Source organism: Phyllostomus hastatus, unplaced genomic scaffold, assembly GCF_019186645.2.
Source record: "Phyllostomus hastatus isolate PE091 unplaced genomic scaffold, TTU_PhHast_1.1 phas_contig_150, whole genome shotgun sequence".
NCBI lineage: Eukaryota > Metazoa > Chordata > Mammalia > Chiroptera > Phyllostomidae > Phyllostomus > Phyllostomus hastatus.
Genome location: NW_025333611.1, coordinates 19,448,160 through 19,469,810, shown reverse-complemented (window position 1 = coordinate 19,469,810; position 21,651 = coordinate 19,448,160). Strand labels below are relative to the sequence as shown.

Sequence of the window (21,651 nt, the reverse complement as noted above, 5' to 3'; positions counted from 1 at the left end):
CCCAGACTCATGATGGCAGCCCAGTAAAGCTGGAATAATCATGGCAGGTGCAACTGATTGCAGGAGGAGTTGGAAATGGGGGTACAGAGGAAGGTTGGCACAGGGATTTAAACCCAGACACAGCAGCCACTGGGGAGAAGAACCATGTGGTTTTGCCAGAGTGCAGACCCCCGCAGCTTTGGTGAAAGGAGAACCACGCAGCTTTCGGCTTTGGGGTGCTCCCTTTGGCCGTGTAGCCTGGGAAGCAGGAGAGACTTTGCCTGGAGGAAGGGTGAAAGAACTCTTGCCAGTAGGCCATGAGAAGGTGCCACATGGCTTTGGATTAATTAGAGATCCTGCCTGGATGGCGACACAGCTGATGGTGCCGGCAGCCTGAATCACGGACGTTTGCTTCCTTTCCTGAGATATGGTACCCCAAATTAGGGCAGGGGGAGAAGGAAGCACTGTGGATGTCTGTGGATATCCAAAGGACTTTGATATTTTAATGAAGACATTGGGTCACTACTTTAAGTCTGTATAGCTTCAAATAAACACTTCCTTTCCTTCTCACAAATCTCTGGCATTGAGACATCTTTCCTAATACGGCGGATAATCGAACCTAGTGGGCGATCCTTTCGGTAACTGTATATCGTGCCCACTTGGCCCCTGTGTGTTCTGTAACAGGATGTCTACCTGGCCCCTGACCCACGGCAAGAAGAAACCACGGGTCCAGTGGTCTGGGAGCACTGGACAAGGGGTCCAAAGATCTGAGCCTATGTCCTGGCCCCTTTGATCTCCCAGGGCCTGATCCATCCACTTCGGTCACCTAGAACCTTGCCACTTGAATGCCTCCCAGGGAGTACTCAGAGAAGGACTACGCGTGGGAAATGGAGAACGGCATAAGTTCTGCCTCGGACCTTTGCCCATAACCACTGATGCTCTCTCCTCCTGGCGAAAGAGGCCACTTGGGCAAGGCATACTCCTTGGATGTGGGCAGGGCGGCCACAGCGAGGACTCTCTGGAGTGCCCTGGTCCTGTTTCCCATGACACACTGTGCTCGTCAAACACTGTTTGTTGGGTGCCAGGCCACGAAGACAGGGATGGAGTTTAGTTTTCACTGAGCTCAACCACCTCGCAATGGAGACTGAGGCCCAGAGAGGGCAAAGGACTCACCCAAGATCACACAGCTTCTGTGTTATGTCCATGGCCAGAAGCTCTGTGACTGAAGTGAGGAACAAAAGGGGCCAAGTCAGGTGTCCCTTAGCTGGATTCTCCCTTTTCAATCCCATTGTTGCAGTGACCTCGTCTCCTTCTCTAAAGCCCACAAACAAGGGTCTCTCGCAGGCAAATCCTGGCATGGGATGACCCTAGCTCTTACCCAGGACAGAACCCCATCCTGGCCACACACAGGAGCAAAAGCTCTGATACATCTCAAATTCTACTGCCCGGCAAAGTGGTCAAGGGGCATGAAAGACTGGGGTCTCCTAAGCCGGGGGAACTTAATTCCAAATACAAGGGACAGGGAACACTTCCACCTCCAGAGCAGAGAGGACCCTCCGGTGCTTCTGCTTTTCCAGTACCCATTTCCCTTCCTAGGGAACCATTTTTGGGCCATGAAGTTCCGGTGTGATGACTCCATTGTCTGGATCCAAGTTAGCCAGGCCCGGCCAATGAGAACCAAGCCTCTGACTTGCCCTAGAATCACGGGGAATAAATTACGTTGTTTCCTCCCAGCTGCCCAGGAGCTGCTGGTGACTAGTGTACCAAATCAGGGAGGGGCTGGCCCAAGACTGAAGCCACCCAGAAGAATTCCAGTTCAGAGGCAGGATCCTGATACTACCATTGGGGCCCCTGGATCCAGCCAGACCTAAAGGCCTGGGCTTCTCAGTCATGTGAACCAATCTACATACTTTCTGCTTAGGATGTTGTGTGTTGCCATGAGTCACTCGTCTGAAAGAGCTGTGACCGGTAATAGGAACAATGAAGCCTGCGAACCTCTTCTGCTCCTTTTGAGCTGAAGGTACCAGGGATCTGAGCAGCACAGCTGGTGACTCTGGGAGCCCAGGCCCGGGGAAGGCAGAGCACGGCCCTCGGGGGGAAGGGGCTCCTTACCTGTGCTGTCTTGGCCATGGTCTCAGGTTCTGCAGCAGACAACACTGTGGAGAAGAAAGAGACCCCGTGAGACTCCCTTGCACTCTGCTCCCCTCCATCCTCTCCGCCAAACTAGCTCACCCGTCCCTCCTCCCACAGGAGACTGTGTCCCCCTGGCTCTTCCAGCTGCCTCCAGGCCTCCAGGTTACACGACACCCAAAACCTGGCTCAGAGCCAGTTGAGTTCTTCAGAGGACAATGGCTAGACTAGCCGGTGTCCAGACAGTCACACCAGGATGGGAGAGGGACCTGGAACCCAGGGGGAGAGAGGTCACAACTGACTGTGCGGCTCCCCCAGGCCCGGCAGGGCACCTTCCCAGGTATGGTTTCTGCCTAACCCTCATGGCAACCCTTGCCGACAGCAGACTCCCGCTTCTTAAATAGGAGGAAACTTGGTGGGGACACTGCTGCGGGAGGTTAAACAACTTGCCCAAGGTCACACACAGCTTACAACTGAATTCAACCAAGTCCAGGTTCCAGAGCCCATGACACTTGCACCAGGGCGCTCTCCCTCCAAGTCACCATGCACGGTTCCGAGACCCAGGGCCCAGCGGTTGCACGTGAGAGGCCCTGGGGCCTCCCGGTCACCTGCTGCAGTATCCGAAGGGCTACGATTCCTGCGCAAGCACAAGAGTTTCAAGCCCTGCTTTTCTGGAGCTTACACTGTAATGGGACAGGCTACACATGCACGTGATAAAAACTCGGGAGAAAAGATAAAAAGCCTGGTCAGGAGAGAGCGACAGTGGTCAGGCTCTCAGGGACCGTGTGGATACCCGGATGCAGTGCGGCAAGGGCAGCGGGGAATGGGGGCGGGGACGCTCGGAGGATGAAGAGGATGCAGAAGATACGGGGTCAGGGGACCCAAGCCTGAGGCCACTGCAAAGACCTGGGAATTTTCTCGGATGCAACAGAGTCATGGAGGGGCGTGACTGAGAAAACAGGACACGACCTTCCTGAAGATGTTGGGACACAGGCTCTGCACTGAAGCGGAAAGAAACCAAGGTGAGAGTCAACGGTATTCTATGATGTGCAGTGCCAGGTGGGTGCTTGAAATACTGGGGGTACCACTTGGAAAGTACATGGCTGTCTAACCACCATGCTATACCCTGACACTAATACAGAATAATACTGAATGTCAACCGTAATTGGAAAAGGAAACTAAAAAAGAAACCAAGGCATCTTACCTAAAGAGAGGTGAAGGAGAGGGTGTAACTGGTTTGAAAAGGGGAAGGAAGGGGAAGGGGCCAGGCTCGTGAGCTCTCCCAGCAGGAAGGCAAAGATGGAAGTGAAACAATCTTTTCAAAACGAGAGAAAGGAAGACCAGCACTTTCCATTTTATGGAAATTAGGCCTTTTTTTTTTTTAAATCTCCACCCGAGGACATGCTTATTGATTTTAGAGAGAGGGGACGGGAGGGGGAGAAAGGGGGAGAGGAACACGGATGTGAGAGAGAAACATTGATCGGTTGCCTCCCATACAGGTCGCGACCGGGGACCACACCTTGAATCCACAACCTGGGTGTTTGCCCCAGCCGGGGATCGAACCTGCAACCTTCTGGTATACAGGACAATGTTCCAACCACCTGAGCCACCCGACCAGGACTATACTGCTTTGTAAAAGTAAAAATAACAACTCTATCCAACACACTCACTGAGGCCTAGGAGGAGCAGAGCTGGGAGAGAGGGTGGACACCAAGGAGACTTTCCAGCTCAATGCTCCCCAGTCCTGCACACCCAGCCCACCGCACTTCAGCAAACAACAGAGAAAACCCTTAGGGGACAGCAGCCCCTGACCTCAGTCCATATAACCCGCTCTCTCTGCGGCGTCCCTGGTGACAGCTGACACGAGGGGGAACGCAGGTTTTAGAGTCACACAGGCAAACCTGGATTCAAGTCCATTTTGTCACTTATTAGCTCTGTGACCTTGATCGCATTACTCATGTCTGTCTGAGTTCCAGGTTATCTCAAGTGCAAACTCGGGCCAGGAAGATCTGTTCTCGGTCAATGGTGACATTCCCCACACGAGCGGGAAGTTCTGAGGTCAGGCTCTTCGTGTTTGCCCACAGTGGGTCCCCACGACCTGCCCTCGGGTCCCCCGCGCCGCAGGAGCAGACGGACGGGAGACGGTGCTGGGAGGGAGAGCAGAGGACGGAGATCTGCTTGCAAACACACTTCGGTTGCCCTGACAACCAGGGGCCCCTTGGTGAAAATACGCTCTTCTCCCCAGGAAATGGAAACTCCTCCCCCACCCCATGCAGGGGAGGGGGGCCCACGCCCACCCCAGGGTCTGCCGTGGCTGAGTTTCCCCGGGCCTGGGGAAAGGGTGGATGAGGGAGCTCCAAGGCCAGCAGAGAAAGGGGCTGAGGAGACCCAAGCAGTCAGCGGAGGCCGAGAGGGGGGGCTGAGGCCTGTCACCTGCAACTCCAGCCGCAGAGCATTTTCTTTTGGCCTTGGTGACGGAAACTCCAGCTGCTGGCTGCAGCCCAGGCCGTCTGGACCGGAGCCCCTGCCCTAGGAGCCCCGGCGCAGAGGAGGGGCCTCCAAGTCTCCGGGAAAATACTCTCAGCTCTGTTTATGCGTGTGTCCTGCGAGTGCACGCCGTGTGGGTACACGGAGAGCAAGCCGCTCCCAGAACTAGACGTTCAGACTGCAGTCCAGGGGGGCCCATCTCCAGCAGCCCCTCCTCGGAGGGCTCAGGGACACGCTGGAGCTAAGCACAGAGGCGCCGTCTACCCTGGCCTACCTTGGCCTTACAAGGGGCTCTGACTCTTCCCAGAACAACCCAGACTGTACTTCCCAATGGGGTGAATAAATGTTTTGTATCCAAGGTTTCAGAAACCCACAAGATCCTTAACGAAAACGACCCACTACTCTGAGCCCCTCATTTTCTAGAGGGAAGGTGAGCAACTGGCCGAGGCCCAGACAACAGCCAACCTCTCTGTCTCCCCGCCCTACCTACGTCCCAACAAAGCATCTGCACAGCCATGAGCCCTGGCTGGGGCGTGACCCCGGCTCTTGTTCCCAATCTGTCTGCAGCCTCAGACAAGCCAGGTTCCCTCTCTGGACCTCAGTTTCTTCATCTGTAAAAGGGGTGTATTATCGCTCCCTGTCTGGGAAAACCCAGGGTGGATGTGAGGCTTTTACAGATTTGACCAGGAATCCTCAAATGTCTCCGAGTATCATCGGTCCTGCAAGGCCCCCCCACCTCCCGGCCATGGCATTCCTCTCCAGCACAGCCCGCCACCCCAGTGTGCAGGTTTCATCACCTTCCTTGAAATGGTTTCTCAAAACCGGCAGGTGTGGCCCCTCTGGGCCTCCGCCTCTCTCCTCCGAGGACCCTGAATCCCTCCTGACCTGGCTGTCCGAGAGAGCTCCTCCTGGCTGCTCATTCCAGAAACTCGCTCAAGGGTGGGTAGCCTGGCGGCTTGGGGCTGCGCTGGCCACCACCTGCCTCGGTCCTTGAGCCTGCAAGCAATCAAGTTTCCTCCCTTCCCCTTTGGGGGCTCAGGACTGACTCTATGAAGCATGTTCTGAGGCGGAGAACCCACAGAGCTGGCGGGGCCTGTGGCTTGCTGCTGCCCAACCTCGGGGCTGGGTGAACCGACAGCCGTGTTCGAGTGGGCAGTCAGACAGACAGCACGGAGCAAGGACAGTGGGCCAGGTGCACAAGGTCACCAGGGCAGAAAGCCCTGAGTGCCCGGTGACAGACACAGTTAAGAACACAAGGGCCTTGCCCCCCGGGGTGACCTGTCCTCCCCAGCACATATCAGCTGGCAGACCCCCTGACTTTTCCTCGCTGAAGATAACATCTCGGCCTGAGTTCTGTTCCAGCTCCAGGCCCAGAAAAGCGGCAAAACCAGACCAGCAGTGTCACAGTTGCCTCAGGACAACCGGCTGCCATGACTAATGGCCCTGTGCCAACCAATCAGTGGAGGCCACGGCCTGAGAGGACACACCTGGAAAGCTGATGAATATTCTATCAAGACCCGACCCGACCCTCCGACCTCCTTAAGATTCCCACCAGCAAGACAGAAATAAAAACTCAGGACAAAGGACCCAGCCTCCACCTTGCCCTCCAGGGTCTGGAGGTCCGGAGCACAAAGCGCCTTTCCTGCCCCTCTCCTTCCCCTACAGGCACCTCTCCTGCCCACAGTTCCCTGCCGTTCCCCACAAGGTGCGAACTGCCGCCAGGGGGGTAGCGGGCACTGAGCAGGGGTAGCCCCTGAATGAGTCCCCTGCCCTGCCCTTGCCCCCCCACCTTGACTTCCCAGTGAGCTAGGGCAGCCCAGCCCAGCCTCTGCCGTTGCTTCTGTGCTAAGTCCTTCCTTGCTTCACTGTGCCCAGCTTTAACAAATGTCTGAGTGTGCTTTGCTGTGGCCAAAACATCACTGCCTGCTTTATCGCGCTTTGTCTCTTAACTGAAATCTTTCCTTCAGGAAGAGCCGAGGTCTCGTGTTCTGGTTGGCAACAGGTAGACCATGGAAGCCCACGTCCTAGTCGTGCGAACGGCCTGGGATTCAAGGTCAGACACGGCTGTGGGCCACAGCTCTGCTCCCCGCACCAAACTGTGATTTAAGGAAGTTACCTGAACTGAGTCTCCCTTTCCACATCTGCAAAATGCATTTAAATGGTATCTCCACACACCGAGCAATAAATGAACACTGAAGGAAAAGCCCTTACACAGTGCCGGGCACAGAACCAATGGCAGCTTTTTCTGTGACGAGCCCAAACATTACGAGCAAGGGTGGGGGTGTGGCATCCTAAGGAAGAGTGGAGCTTTTGCACTGACGACCTGAGTTCGAATCCTGACACTGCAAATTCTTGGTTCACAGCCTTCACTGAGTTAGGTCCTTTCTCTGACTCAGCTGCTTCATCTCTGAACTGATCATCCCACAAGGGTTTTATAAAAACTCAAGGAAATAAGGCCAGTAAATTACTGGGCAGGGACAGATGCCGACAAAGTGTGTAGTGAGTGGTGGCTTCTGTCGCCACAGCCATCACCATTAGAGCGGTGGTCCCCACTGTGGATGGTCCACTTCGGATGCCTGTTGCACATATATAGAAATGAAATACACACGTCAGGGCTCCAGGCTGATAGAAGTTCACCGTCAAGAGTGTGGGCTCAACGTAATTAAGCAGGTGGAGGAAGAGAGGGAGGAGATGTCAGGCAGAACAGAAACACCAGCATCACAAAAGGCACTTCTGTCCTTAAAAGGTGGCTTGTGGGGCTCTGGGGTCACACAGAGTGCACTTTTAGGGAGGGAGGACACCTTGAGCGTAAGGGTGTGAAACCGGTGTGTGGGGAGGGCAATGTGAGAAAAGTCAAGAAGTAACCTGGAAGATCGTGCAAAAGATACCCCCCAAACTCCTGTGTCCTGGGAGTGCCCAAGGGACTCCAACCTGAGCTGTGTCCCTGCCCTCACTACAGGCCGCCCTATAGCCCCACCCTCATGGCCCTCGGCACCCTCCCTGATTCTTCTGCTCCCCTCCCGCCAAACCAGGAATCTCACCTGCCAGCGTTTCCTACCCAGCCTCCTAGCATCAGCACCAGTGCCTTTTCATGCTGATGCCATTAACAACCACTGGGGAGTTTTTCAAACTAACCAATTCATACATAAATAAGGTCAAACCGCCCCCCCCCCCACCGCCCCGAGATTCTGACTCAGCAGCTCTACACTTCGGTCATTTTTACCCACTCTCCTACATGGGTCTGCCAACTCTTCTAGGAAGCCAGGGGGGGATTTCTGCGGCCGCTGAAGCCCCACAGCCCTCCGAAACCACCTGCCCTTGGCTGGCTTGGGTCACCCCCCAAGGACGTGTCCCTGCTCTGGAGGGCGGAGGCTGCTTGCCTCCCCAGTGCTGTGGGAGGAACTTGTGCTGCAGCTTCTCTAGGTCGTCTGATTTCAGTCTCCGTTTTTGAGCTATTTTGAGCTCAGTAATGTTTGGATACCTAATGGTAATACAAAATCGTTCCTGTAGCCAAAATCGTTCCGGATAGCTCCTCCGGTCCTATCCGGTCCAGAGGCCAATGGGTTTCTCTCTCTTTCTGATGGAAAAACTAGTTTGCCTCCAGTTGTACATTCCTTTCGATATAAAGAATGTGTCTACTGATTCCCTTTGGAGCTGGTTATAACATCTGCCTGGTCCAGTCATCAATTCATGCACAAAATAAAATCTTTAGCACATGGTCGTTTTTACGTCGGTGTGAGTCATGATTCTTCTCCTTCTTGCAAAGTACTGTATATGCATCTTTGCTGCTTCCCCACCACAGCCTGTGGCTCGTGGCGATTGCTGGATGACATGCACTGAGTAGCTTTAATGCTGTCTTTAGCGCCCCCCCTTGAAAAATCACGGTGTAGGGAAGGAAAAATAATTCTCCTTTTACTAGCCCTTCTACATTCTTCCAGCTGGTTTCATAAAAACGTGAGACAGCTTAACAAGAGAATACCCAACTTACCACGTATGTACATATGAGGGTTCCATAGGAACATGGGACTCATCGACAAAGCTCTAGTTGAGGCTTATAAACCATCTTGAATGAAGGAGAAAGCGGGGAAGTAGCTCGGACGTCAAAGAGGAGGCAAGCAAGGTACAGGCAGACAAGAAGGAGCGGGCATCTGGGCCGCCCGGGAAACAGCGGGCCCTGAGGGGGTCTAACCCCGGCCTTCCTTCCTCTCTGTCTGCCACACTAGGCTCACGTTATGCTCAGGTGGGTCTGCCCAGGTAAATATGCAAAGGTGACCCCCTTCCTGCGCCAGGTTTTTCTATCTGAATTCTTCTAGACAAGGAAGGGGGAGGTAAAAGGCTATTCTTGAGTCATTTGTTTCTAGAACACAACCAGCTTAAAATAATCGATATCCATCCCCCCACCCAAAAAAGGGCGTAATTGGGGGTGGCAAACTCTGCTCCCCCTCAAGAGAATAAAATAAACCAGCCAGCCTGGTGGTTTTATTCCTCGTTATAGAGCCAAGAGAGGAAGTAACCCAAAGGGTTAAGTAACGTGCCCAACTCAAAGAAAATGAGTAATTAAGTAGGGGCTCAGTTTTCAAAAGATATTTCTTGAGCACCTCTTGTATGCCCGTAGGTAGGGCTGGGGACCGAATGAGAAATGGGACAGAGGAGTCTCCCAGCCACCACCACAAAGCTGGCAATTTGGTGCAGTAATGTGGGTTTTTTGATCCTACACACCACCAGTAAGAAAAGAAAATAATTGTGCATTCATGAGGATAAAAATATACTTTTTAAGCATGAGATAAAAAGCACATATAATAAGTCTGAAAGTTTTTCCTATACCTTCTGACTAAAGAAAGCCACCTTTAGCGTGTGGATGGACACGGGCCACACACTAACCCTGACGACCTTGGGGGAGGCCCGTGTGGTGAGACGTACAAACCCAGAGACCAAAAATAACCCCACAGCGGGGCCTGAAATGCAAACTTTCTAACTAAAAGCCAGTCAGAGCGGGCAGTCTAGTTCTGAGCTAGACTCTTCCCCAACAAAGGTCAGTCTTAACCTTAACCTTAACTGATCTCGTCCGATGTCTTTCTGCATCTGAGATAACAGACCTTTGGAATGTCCAGGCAAGGTGCCCCTTCCCGGACCCCTCTGGGGAACAACCACCACACCAGGATGGTGACCACGAGTCCTCTCACTGTTATTGCTAAGTATTGACCGTTAACTGTCCCAAACCCACAAAAGTAAAAGAGGTGGTGTCTATTCCTTTTACTTCTTATCCAACCCCAGAGATTCCGCCTCCTGCTTTCTCCTGCCTCCCCAGCCTATCACCAGTGGATTTCATACTGCCTCACATCTTCCCGGGATTCTGATCTAGAAAGTAAGTGGTGAAACTGCCATTCTCTTGAGCATTTTCTAAATTCATTTAAGATTTTCCTTCCCGGCAATTGTCATCAGTTCAACTGAAATAAACTCACAGACATTCTTATAGGTTTGGCTGTTTCTTACGGTTGACAAGTGCCTCCGGGGGTACGTACACCCCACTTCAGAGGCCCCTGGCCTAAAACACCTAGGTCCCTCCCCTTCCTCTTTCCTGATGGCTCCTCCCCCAGCCCAGCCGGAGAAGACACCCGGGACCAGCCCCTGGCCCTCCAGGGGCCTCCTGGGTAAATGGCATTCCTGGCCCTGTGCGTGGGCACACCCAGCTCGTGCACTCAGGTTTCTTAGAGAGCAGTATCTTTCCCTCTCCTGACCCAGAAGCATTGATCCTAGGGCTGGGCAAGGTCCCAGCTCACTGGGGTGGTGCCCAAGGTTGGAACTGGACAGCCCCCGGTTAGAATCCCAGCTCGAGTCACTTTCCTGGGAGGCAGCAAAGCACAGTGCCCCCAGCACTGAGGCTGGAGCCACAGGGCCTGCGACTGAGCCTTGACCTGCGACGCAGACACCTTCCTTGGGCAAGTACTCAGCATCCCAGGTAAGACGGGAGATAAAAGTGCCGTGGTGAGGACGGGAAGAATTAAGACGGGCTTAGTGCTGAGAAGAGGCCCTGGCACTCTGGCCACATTCAGGGAGTGTATCATTTCTTCCCTCAACTTTCCAAGGCCGAGTTTCCACATCTACAAAATGGACACGGTGACAGCATCTCACGTATCACGGGCTCAGCCAGGGCCTGCCAGGACGGAAGGGTTTAATAAAGAACAGAAGTTACTATTTTATTATTACTTAAGGAGCGCCAGGACACCCGTGTCACAGACGAGGAACCCGAGGAGGCACAGGTCACGCGCCTCCTGCAGCACCGCACTCTCCCAGGGTCGCAACGGTGGCACCCGCTTCTCCAGGCGCCGCACTCTGCAGTTCACAAGACACTTTTACACCTGCCACTCCAGACTCTCCTGAGGGTGAGCGTGAGGCTCATCCCCACTTTGCAGGTGGGGGGGATCTGAGGCTCGAAGAACCCAAGGACAGTCATTCCTCCTTAGCCAGTCTCTGTGGGGGCCTCTCTACCTCGGGAAGAAAGGCAATGGAGTGCGGCTGATTCCAAGCCAAGACGTTGATAAGCATAAAGGCACCCCTACCACACAGGCAGGCTTCCTCTCCTCCCTTGGGGGCGGGGGGGGGGACGGAGGACACACACACTCAGAAATCAGGGTAAAGACCACATCCTGTGCTTTGTCCCCACCCAGGAAGTATCTTGGAGAGTCTGGGTGGGGCGAGGCAGGTGACACCACTGAGGCTCCCCAGAAAATCCTAGAATGATACAACAAGCAGAGCCGTGCAGCCCCGACCCATCCTGCCAGCTGGGTGTCCCGGGCACAGCTCTCATCTCCCTAGAGAGAAAGGAACTAAGGCCCAGGGGGCAGGTGTGCCCAGGGCACCGGATGCTTGGGGGCTGGGGCTGCTGGCCCAGGGCCCCCCTGGATGCCGCAGTGCAGAGCTTCTAGACCCTGGCAGCCGCCCATCTCCGCAGAGCTCCCCCACTCCGCCCCAGAAATCAGCCCCACGAGGTAGCCCCCTCCTTTGTACACCCAGGGGCAGCCCCCTCCTCTGTACACCCGCCACACGTTCTGCCCCAGCAACAGCTGCGGCCCTCACCCAGAAACTGCAACTGTGTTCTGTATCCTGGCAGCCCGCCTTGGGAACAGGGGTGGAAGGCAGAGGAAGATGGGTGAGTGACTGTCGCAGCTGCAGAGGGGGAGTGGACGCCTCCGCCTCCCCGCCCCCCACCCAGCCCCACCCAACTCCCAGAATTCTAAATCTCACAACAGTTGAATCCTAGAATACCAGCACTGGAAGTGGCGGCCGACTCCAGCAGACTCTGCTACAGACGGGTAGTCACTAAGGCCCAGAGAGCAAAGGGGCTTGCCTGAGGACCACCAGCACCTGGAACTATATAACCCAGCTTTCCACTGACCCCCAGGCCAGTGCCCTCTGCACGGGGCAGGCCCTGAGGGCCAGAAGGGCAGAGTCCCTGGGAGCTGAAGCCGGGCGGGTCATTCACCCAGAAGAGGAAGGACCAAGAGTTCAGGATATCCCATCTGAATCAGTGGGGCCCAGGGGTTAAGGTGTGCTTTGGGCAGAGGAGGAGGGGGAAGTGAGGGAAAGGGAGGATTAGGGGAAACCAAAGTTCTTTCACAAGCCCGGGAGCCATATGTCCAAATTTGGAATAGTGCTGGAAGACCCACCAGGCTCCAGAGAAGAGGAGGAGGCCGGAGGAGGCAAAGGCTGCGTTCATCCTCCCAACGGACCCCCTGCCCCTACCCCTGTCAGGGCCTATACAAGCCTGAAATCAAGACTTTCCAAACCAGTAATTATTTATTCCTTGCAGCTGACAAATAAATCAATTTTCACAGCCACTGTTTCCTCGGAGAGGGGCTGGGTCTATCAACTCTGGACTTGGAAACTGAGGCTAGGCGGGAAAGCCACGGATTCAAGGTCACACTCCAAGTTGTTCCTGGAGCTGGGCTTCCATTCAAGGAACTTGACCACCGTCCTAGTGTTCCGGGTGTTATCTGAAGCCCCCAGACTTTGGGAAGGCCTAAACTGGGCTTGGGGCGAGGGCAGGAGGAAGGGTGGGGCCCCGCCTGCCTTTCGGAGACCAGTTGGGGGCCTCCTTTAGAGGCAAGCAGGGTTCATGGGGCCTTGAGGTGTGCACAGCCAGTCCTCCCCACAACGACAAACTCAAGCCACTTCGTCTGACTCTTGTAGTCTCCGGTCTTCAGGCTCGGCCACACCCTTCCTACCAGTCGATCCTTAGATCCCCGTCCAGCCGCCCCCAGCCCCGGGCCTTCACAGTCTCTCCAGCGCCCTCCCCCCACAAAGCAGGGTCTGCAGCTGCGGCTGCCTTAGCCCTGGAGCCCCCGGCCCTGGACCACACCCTCCGCAGAGCCCGCCCATCCTTTCCCCTCTGTCCCCTCCCCTCCCCCCAGACAGGGCGCCGTCCGCCTCCGATTCTGCGCCTGCAGCCCTTAATTTGCTCCGCTGCTCTCCCCCCAGACACACCCAGCCTGGACCCTCTCGGGTTACCGCGCCCTTGGGTTGCAGTTCCTGCGCCCCACCGACCCGCTCCCGGGCACCCCCTCCCCGTATCCCGGCGGGAGGCATGAGTCCGGGATGACTGGGCGTTTATTGATCTGCCCCGTGTTCTTGCGGCCCCCCGGCCGGGGGGTTCCCTAGAGCGATCCCCTCTCCGGCCTCAACCCACTCACCGCGCGGCGAAGGTCTCCAGTCGCGGGCCGGCGGACGGGCAGAAGGACGCGCGGACGCGGAGCTCCTGGGTGGAAGCCCGTTAGCGGAGCAGCAGCAGCAGCAGCAGCCGCAGCGTAGGGCGGGTCGTGAGGACAGCCGTCGGCTCCCGGGATGGACACGTGGCGCGCAGGGGCCAATCGGGCCCGCCCCACCTCCCCTCCTCCAACTCCTCCCCCCTCACTTTCCTTAGCTCCGGGAATCTCAGAATGTCACCAGCGGGGGTCCCCTCCCTGAGACCCTCCTGAGCGCGCAGACCTGGGACTTGAGACCTGGAGAGGGGAGGAGGATTTGGCCAAGATTACATGGCCATTCAGGGATAGAAGTCAGGGCTCCCGACTTCAGTTCTGGACACTTTCCCCCAGATTCCTACTACTTGCCAAAGCTCTGTTGAGAAACAGAACATGGAGGCTTGACGAGACCGAGGCCGAGCCCTCTATTCGCTTGGTCGGGTTCCATTCCGCAATAGCGCATCGGGTCCGTGACGTTACTCAGCCACTTCCCCGGAGAGAAGAGCCCAGGGGAGGCCTGTTCCTTGGCCCTTGTCACAGAGCCAGTAAGGTGTGGAGTCAGGGGTGGAAACTGAGCGAGGTGACTCCAGAGGTGCTTATTCGTGCTGGCTCTGGATAGTGCGTCGTCCAGGGGAAAGGGAGACAAAAAGACACCCCCCCCCCCAACCCCTTCAGAGCAGTTCTAATCCAGGGTTGTGGGGAAAATAACAGCTTTTTTTTTAAATGATAAACTCTTTGGGAATCCAGAAGAAACTGAGAATAATTACCCCCAGGGGATTTGTAAAGACTTCCCGGAGGGGGTGATATTGCAGTGAAGGTCAGTAGTACCTCCCACCCTCTGCCCCCTTAGAAATTCTGCTTCCGTGAAAAGACAGAAGGTGGCAACTGTGGGCTGTCACTCAGCTGCAGAGTCTCCCTGGGCAAGGCATTTAACTGCCCTGATTATCAAGTTCCTCATCTGAAAGAAAGATAACCAGAGCTTCTGCAAGGATTGTCCTCCTCTGCCACTCTTTCAGAGGCCTCTCAGCCTCCCACAAGGAGACCTGGTTGGAGAGTCCCTCCATCTCTTCATTTCCCAGCAAACACTGAGCACCTGTTGCATGCCAGGCGCTGAGCTGGGAGACGGAAGTAAGCAAATGGGAAGTGGGCCCCCACCCCACCTTCATGGAGCTCCCACCCTCACGGCAGACAGAAGGTTAGGGCATCGTCACAATGCGGTTCAGTCCATTGTAATCTGGAAACGGTACAGCAGGGCAGTGGAGCACAGCAGGCGGCCTAGTCTCCCCCGGGCTTGCGAGAGAGAGCGATGCTACGCTGTCACCACAAAGATCAGTGGAATCTACTAAGAGGCTAAAAAGAAATTAAAATAATTATGCCCTGGCTGCTGTGGCTCAGTTGGGCGTCATCGGGCGAAGTGGAGAGGTTGCCGGTTTGAGCCCCAGTCAGGGCACAAGCTGGGTTGTGGGTTCGGTCCCTGGTCATAGCATGTACTGATGTTCCCCTTTCACACTGATGTTTCTCTCCCTCTCTCCCCCTCTCTAAAAATAAATAAACACAATCTTTAAGAAGTAATAATTACCTTCAGATTAGGAGGGACTAGTTGCAGGGGTGAGGGTGGGGGCTTGTAGCTCTTGTGAGACTTTTACTCTGAGGCATTGGGGGAGCAGTTGCAGAGTGCTGAGCAGAGGAGGGATGTGACATTTTTGTCTCCCCCCTTTTTAAAAAAATCCACATAACATATATTAAGCATTTACAGTGACCAGTTTGGTGGCATTTAGTACATTCTTATTGCTGTGCAACCACCACCTCTGTCTGGTTCCAAAACATTGCCATCAACCTAAAAGAAACCCCTTTCAGCAGTCACTCCCCATTCCCCCTCCTCTCAGGCCCTGACAACCCCCAGTCTGGCCCTTTGTGTCTGGCTCCTTTCACTGAGCAAAACTGCATTCGGGTTCTCCAGAGACCCGGAACCAATAGGGTCTTATAGAAGCAGGTGTACGAGGAGATTTCTCATAGGAACTGGCAGAGAAGTCCCACGATCTGCCATCTGCCAGCTGGAGCACCCGGAGAGCCAATGGTCTGGTTCAGTCAGGATCTTAAGAACTAGAACCTGGAGCTCCGAGGTCTAAAGACAGGAAAAGACAGACATCTCCGCTCAGTGAGAGAGAGAGAGTGTAATCCTTGCTCTGTCTCTTGCTCCGTTCAGATCTTCAGTGGACTGGGTGAGAAGGCGGCCGCCTTCACTTAGTGCACCGAATCAAACGCTAACCTCTTAATAACTAGCCACGTGCTAAGCCTCACACACACACACCCAGGAATACTGTTTTTCTAGCTCTCTGAACATTCCTTAGCCCAGTCAAGTTGACACATAAAATCAACCATCACGATAAGGTTTTGAAGTTCATCCCTGTTGTGGCACTCGCTGGTACTCTGTTCTCTTTACTGCTGAATAGTGTTCCACGGTATGGGTGGGCCACGGGTTGCCTATCCGCTCCTCAGCTGACGGGCCATTGTGGACAGTGCCGCTCTAAGTGTCTGTGTGCAAACACTTGTTTGCGTAGATGTTTTCAGCTCTTTTGTGGATTTACTGGAGAGGGGAATTGCTAGTTCATACAGTGATTCTACAGTGAACTTTTTGAGGAGCCGTTGAACTGTTCTCCACCACAGCTGCACCATTTTTCTTTTTTAAAAAAATATTTTATTTATTTATTTTTAGAGAGAGGGAAAGGCAGTGAGAAAGAGAGGGAGAGAAACATCAATGTGTGGTTGCCTTTCATGTGCCTTCTACTGGGGACCTGGCTAGCAACATAGGCATGTGCCCTGACTAGGAATCGAACCAGCAACATTTTAGTTCACAGGCCAGCGCTCAATCCATTGAGCCACACCAGCCAGGGCATTTATTTATTTATTTATTTATTTACTGCGGTTCCCCCAGTCCTGGAGCATTCCCTCAGCTTCCAAAGAGCTCTCATGCTTCCCCAACCTCCTTTGTACAATCTCAATCTCTCTTTTGCTTGTGAAGAAGCTGTCTAAGTGGCCCTCAGCTGTCTCCCGGGAAGAAGGGCTCTAAATATCTGTGTGCATTCCATGTGTTGTGGGGGAGGGGCGAGCTCAGCCTCCCCCTGCATGGCCATCTGGGACCGAATTCCAGCTGCACCCGCCACTTTATATTCCCACCAGCAACATACAAGCATTCTCTGTATCCTTACGAACACATGATATTTTTAGTTTTTAATGTTGTTCTAATTGGTGGGAAATGGTATTGCATTGTGGTTTTTTAAAATGTTTTAAAAAGATTTTATTTACTTACTTTTAGACAGGGGGAAGGGAGGGAGAAAGAGGGGGAGAGAAACATCAGTGTGTGGTTGCCTTTCTCATGCTCCCTACTGGGGACCTGGCCCACAACCCAGGCATGTGCCCTGACTGGGAATCGAACCAGCGACCCTTTGGTTCGAAGGCCATGCTCAATCCACTGAGCTACACCAGCCAGGGCTGCACTGTGGTTTTTGACTTGCCTTACTCCAGTGATAATGATGTTGAACATCTTCTCAACTCCTTGTGGGCCATTTGTATATCTTTGATGAAATGTCTACTCAAATCTTTGCCCATTTTTAAATTGTGTTATTTGTCTTTTTGTTGTTGAGATGTAGAAGTTCTTTATACACTCTAGAGATGATGCATGTCTTAAAGGGTCACTCACATCCCTGTGCTAAGAACTCTGAGTCACCAAGAGTGGAAGCAGATCCGTTCAGAGGCTTTTGCAGTAACCTGGGCAACAGGTGCAGGCGGCCAGACCAGAGTGGAATAAATGGAGGTGGTGAGAGGTGCTCAGAGACTGGATGTATTTGGAGGCAGAGTTCACGGGATTTCCTGAAGGACTGGAAAAGAGGTGAGAACAAAGAGAGGAGTGGGGAATGACTTCAGGGATCCTGGCCTGAGCCGCTGGAATGATGGGTTACGGTGAACTGAGATGAGCAGGATTGTGGGGGGGACTTTTGGGGGCAGAAGTGGGGAAAAGGTCAGGAGTGCAGTTTTGGACAGTTCGCTTCCGATTTCTGTCACACGTCCAGGAGGAGACGTCGCAGAGGCGGTTGGACAGACAAATCTGGAGGTCAGAAAAGAGGTCAGTGCTGGAGATGGGAATTTGGAAGTCCGAGGCATACAAGCGCTGCTCCAGGCCCGGGAAGGAGATGAGGTCATCCAAGGGGAAGAGAACGAGGGACAGGCCACACTGAGTCAGGGAGAAGGAAAGGATCCAGCCACGCGGGAAGCTGGAAGGAGCCGGCTGTGACGTGGAAGGAAACCCAGGGGAGAGTGGTGTTTTAGAGGCGATACGGAAAAATCACCCTGAGGGGGAGGGAGTGCTCATTTGTGCCAAATCTGCTCCTGGGTCCAGCAGACAGGACCCGAGAACCCATCAGGGATTTCACACCAGGAAGGTCCAGCGTTTCTCTGCTCCGAAGAGCAGACCTGGGGGAGTGTGTGTGTGTGTGTGGGGGGGGGGTGGGTGAGGGCCAGACAGTAATGGGCTGAGGATAAAAGTAGCAACTACTCATTCCAGGAGTTTCGCTGCACAGACCAGTGAAGAAACGGGGTTAGTGAGGGCAGGGGTGGTGTCCAAACGCTTAACTTGCAGTGCAGGAACTGACGTTGGGAGAAGTCCTGGCCTTTGCCCAGGGGGAGCTCCCGTGTGTGAGGCAGGATGGAGCGCCGGGGCCCCTGCACGGCGGGCGGGGCGGAGTCTCATTCCCGAGCGGCAGGAGAGGCTGATGATGTGCTGCGCTCCTTCTCTTTGCGTCGGTCGTCTTGCTTCTGGGAATCGGTCCTAAGAAAATAACTTGAAACATAGAGAAAGATTTGAGGACCAACAGTGTATCTTTAACAAAAAAAAAAAGAAACAGTCTGAACCTCCAGGGAGCCATAAAAATAGTAAGTGAGCCTATGTTGTGGGGTCACACTAGCCCGTAGAAGCAGGCGAGCATGGGATGGAAGAAACACACTAGGATGACTTCATCTTTCTGGGCCCGCCCCAACCCCCTTCCTCTGTGGCACGACCCTTCCAAAAGTCTTTGTAAGAGAGACTGTTCGACGTGGGCCAGAACAATGGACTGAGATTCTGGACTTTCTCACCGCACCCGCTCTGGGCTTTCCTTTCTCTGGTTTAAGGGGGAAGTCAGATCACCAGGCTGCCCTCTGGGGAAGATGGAGTAGTCAGATACTGCCACCTGCTGGCAGGTTTCAGTTCTGCTGGCCTCTACCAGGAGAGGGTGCCCCGCGCTGGGCATTCCAGAAATGGGTCTCACTTGGGTAAATTCTCTAGAGGAAGGAGCCCCAGGCACTACCGTTTGCGTGACCACCAGGAAGCCCCCTTCCTCCAAAAGCCCCCTTAAGGTCTGTCTTAGTGCCTGGCATTCCTCTGTAAGAGATGAGGATTCCTTCTCTCTATGGGAGTGAACATAGGAGCGTCTAACCACTTGGCGTGAGGCAGATTATTTTCTGCTGTGGGGTCTCAGCAACGTGCAACACTTAGTTGTGGGCAGGCAGGTACCTGAGAGGGTGGAGACCCGGAGAAGCAGCGTGCACACAAAGGGCCGAAAAACCACAGAACCACTTTACTCATGGTTTTTATCGTTTGTTTTATTACTGTAAAAATAATTAGTAGCCATTATAGATAATCATAACATAAAAAAAGGTAAAGTCATAATCCTACAATCCCGAGATAGCCTACATTAACACATCATTCTTTTATTACATAGTAGTAGCATTAATATACCGACATGTATGGAATATTATGTGCCACACACTTATACTTTTCTTTGCAGAACATTGAAACTTATTGCAAACATTAATTTATCTTTTATAACCCTTAATTTATTGTGAACATCTTCTTTATGTGATTAAATGTTCCTAAAAATTTTTAAATAACTATTAAATTCCATTGTATGACTTGTAGCATAATTTGTCTAATTGCCTATTATTAAACAGTCAGGTTGACTTTGATTTTTTCCGACATGGCTTTGAGATTGTTTTCTAAAACTTGAGAGAGTAACAAATATTTTTTGAGGCTACTGATAACAAGTTGCTAAGTTGCCCTCCATCAGGGGAACTCTCCCTCACAAGGCAGGAGAGACACCATTGCACCTCAGCATCATTCTGTGTATTTCATAAGTCACAGCCACGTCTGCATGCATTACTCCTTCACAGGGGAGGCGGGCAGAGCAGACGCTATGACCCCGTCCACAACACGTGGCCTCGCCGGCTGGTGGGGATGCACCAGGATCCGGGGAGGCCCTGGACGTAGCCTGCGTAACAGCCACTTCATGCCTGGACTCAGACTGCACCTTGTGGCTCCTGACTCCAGGCTGTCTCATGGATCCCAGAGACAAATACTTCCTTCAGGTCTGACAGCACGTTCAGGTCTTGAGAACACGTCACTTCTTGGACGTGAGAGTGTACAGTGGACCTTCCAGGCAGCTCATCACCCCACAACAAAATCAAGCCAAGACATGACCTTGACCCCTACAGGGAGAGTCATAGGAAGGCTGGGGTGACCGTGAAAAGGGCAGGCCTGTGAGTTGCTGCAATTAGAAAACCAGCTGCTCAGTACAGAGCTTCACAGCACGGTCTTTAAATGAAAAAGCAAATAAGCAGGAAAAGCCCTGGGGTCTGCGTCCACCACATTCTAGCTGAGCAAGCATTGCCCTGTTTCCCCACCCCACCCAGATTGTTTCCTTAGTCATAATACCTAGTTAGTGTAAAAGCATCCAACTCAGAAGTTTGTTGTTGGAACTCACTGATACAATGATAGAAACCACTTAGCAGCAGTGAGCACATAGTAGTGAGACAATAAATATAAACATTGCTACTATTATTAAGTAAATGGATATAGTCCTGATTTATTGATAATAAGAGGTGGGAGTTAGTTCTGGCTGGGTTTTGGCCCCTGTAATTTTGTTTTGTTCTCGGTACAACGGTAGAGAGAAGGGACAGGAACAAAGGATTCCTTAAGATTGCCTTTGTGCCCTGGCTGGCGTAGCTCAGTGGATTGAGCACAGGCTGCAAATCAAAGTGTCGCAGGTTTGATTCCCAGTCAGGGCACATGCTTGGGTTGTAGGCCACAGCCCCCAGCAACCGCACATTGATGTTTCTCTCTCTCTCTCTCTCTCTCTCTCTCTCTCTCTCTCTCCCTCCCTTCCCTCTCTAAAAATAAATAAACAAAATCTTAAAAAAAAGATTGCCTTTGTTCCTATTTGAGAAGACTCTGAGCCTCTAGCATTCTAAGATTCCATTTATTCCTGAAGTGGTTGCTTTAAGATTCTATGAGATTAAGATTCTATAATTCTGAGATTCTTTCTCAGGGTTCTAAGATCTCACGACTCACTCAAAATCCTGTTGAAAGATGCTGTTTGCGTGAAAGGAAACCTCTTCTGAGCCTGGCAGAAGCTTGCCTGACTAGCTCTTCCTATTCTCGTGGGTTTCTCCTTAAATAGCACTTCTTCAGAAATTCCTTCCTGACTCTTTCTCCAGTGCACTCTACCCACCCCTTCCCACGTCTCCTCTGGAATCCTGCTCTTCCCCAGCCTAACACGGTCCTGACTGGTAATCAGATACTTGTGTGATTCGGTTGATGCCTGTCTTCCTGTCTCCATTGCTTGGTAAAGTAGATTCTCAAAAAAGCACAGTTGATGAATGATAAATAAATGAATGAATGAATTCTACAAGTCAAAGATTCCATGAGTGTTTATTCCCAAAGTCTGCCATTCCAGACCGTCCCCCTCCCCCCTCCACTGAGGATCTGAGACCAGGAAGCGAGTGATCTTCCCAATTCCATGACACTGCCCGGTCCGCTTGTGCCCGGCCTCTTCTGCTCCCCACCCCTCCACTTCTTGCCTCTTTGGGGAGCCCTTAAGTTAGAGTGAAGTCTGGGCTGTGTGTCTGCTGTTGCAACCAGCCTGGACCAGTTCGTTTGTTTGTTCATTTATTTATTCATTCATTCATTCGTTCAGCAAATGCTTGGCTAGTGCCCACAAAGTGCCAGACACTGGGCTAAGGGACAGGGACCAAGGGTGAGCAGAGCAGACCTGGTCCCAGTGTTCACAGACCTCACACACTAGAAGGCTGGACACGGGCACCCGGGACATAACCACGAACAGAGAGCAGAGACCGTGAGAGTGCTGCGGGATGGAGAAGAACAGTGCACGCACTAGGCCACCACGAAGCGCTCTCTGGGGCCTTCAGCTGGTCCCCTGTGCCCATTCTCTGGGACACCTGCACACTGTCCTCGTGAAACCTCTCCCTGGGGGGCAATCAGCGAGAA

At 53.1% G+C, this 21,651-nt stretch overlaps 1 protein-coding gene across 2 annotated transcripts in view; it reads right to left on the bottom strand.

Annotated features, from left to right (window-relative positions):
* Positions 1-13,441, bottom strand: part of ANXA6 (annexin A6) — a 48,252-nt gene extending 34,811 nt beyond the window's left edge. For both annotated transcript variants that reach the window (XM_045826085.1, XM_045826091.1), the window contains exons 1-2: positions 13,287-13,441; positions 2,092-2,135 (exon numbers count right to left, since the gene is read on the bottom strand). In XM_045826085.1, the coding sequence (XP_045682041.1) occupies positions 2,092-2,109 (18 nt within the window). In that variant the 5' untranslated portion in view covers positions 2,110-2,135; positions 13,287-13,441. The remainder of the gene's footprint in view (positions 1-2,091; positions 2,136-13,286) is intronic.
* Positions 13,442-21,651: the final 8,210 nt, after the last annotated feature.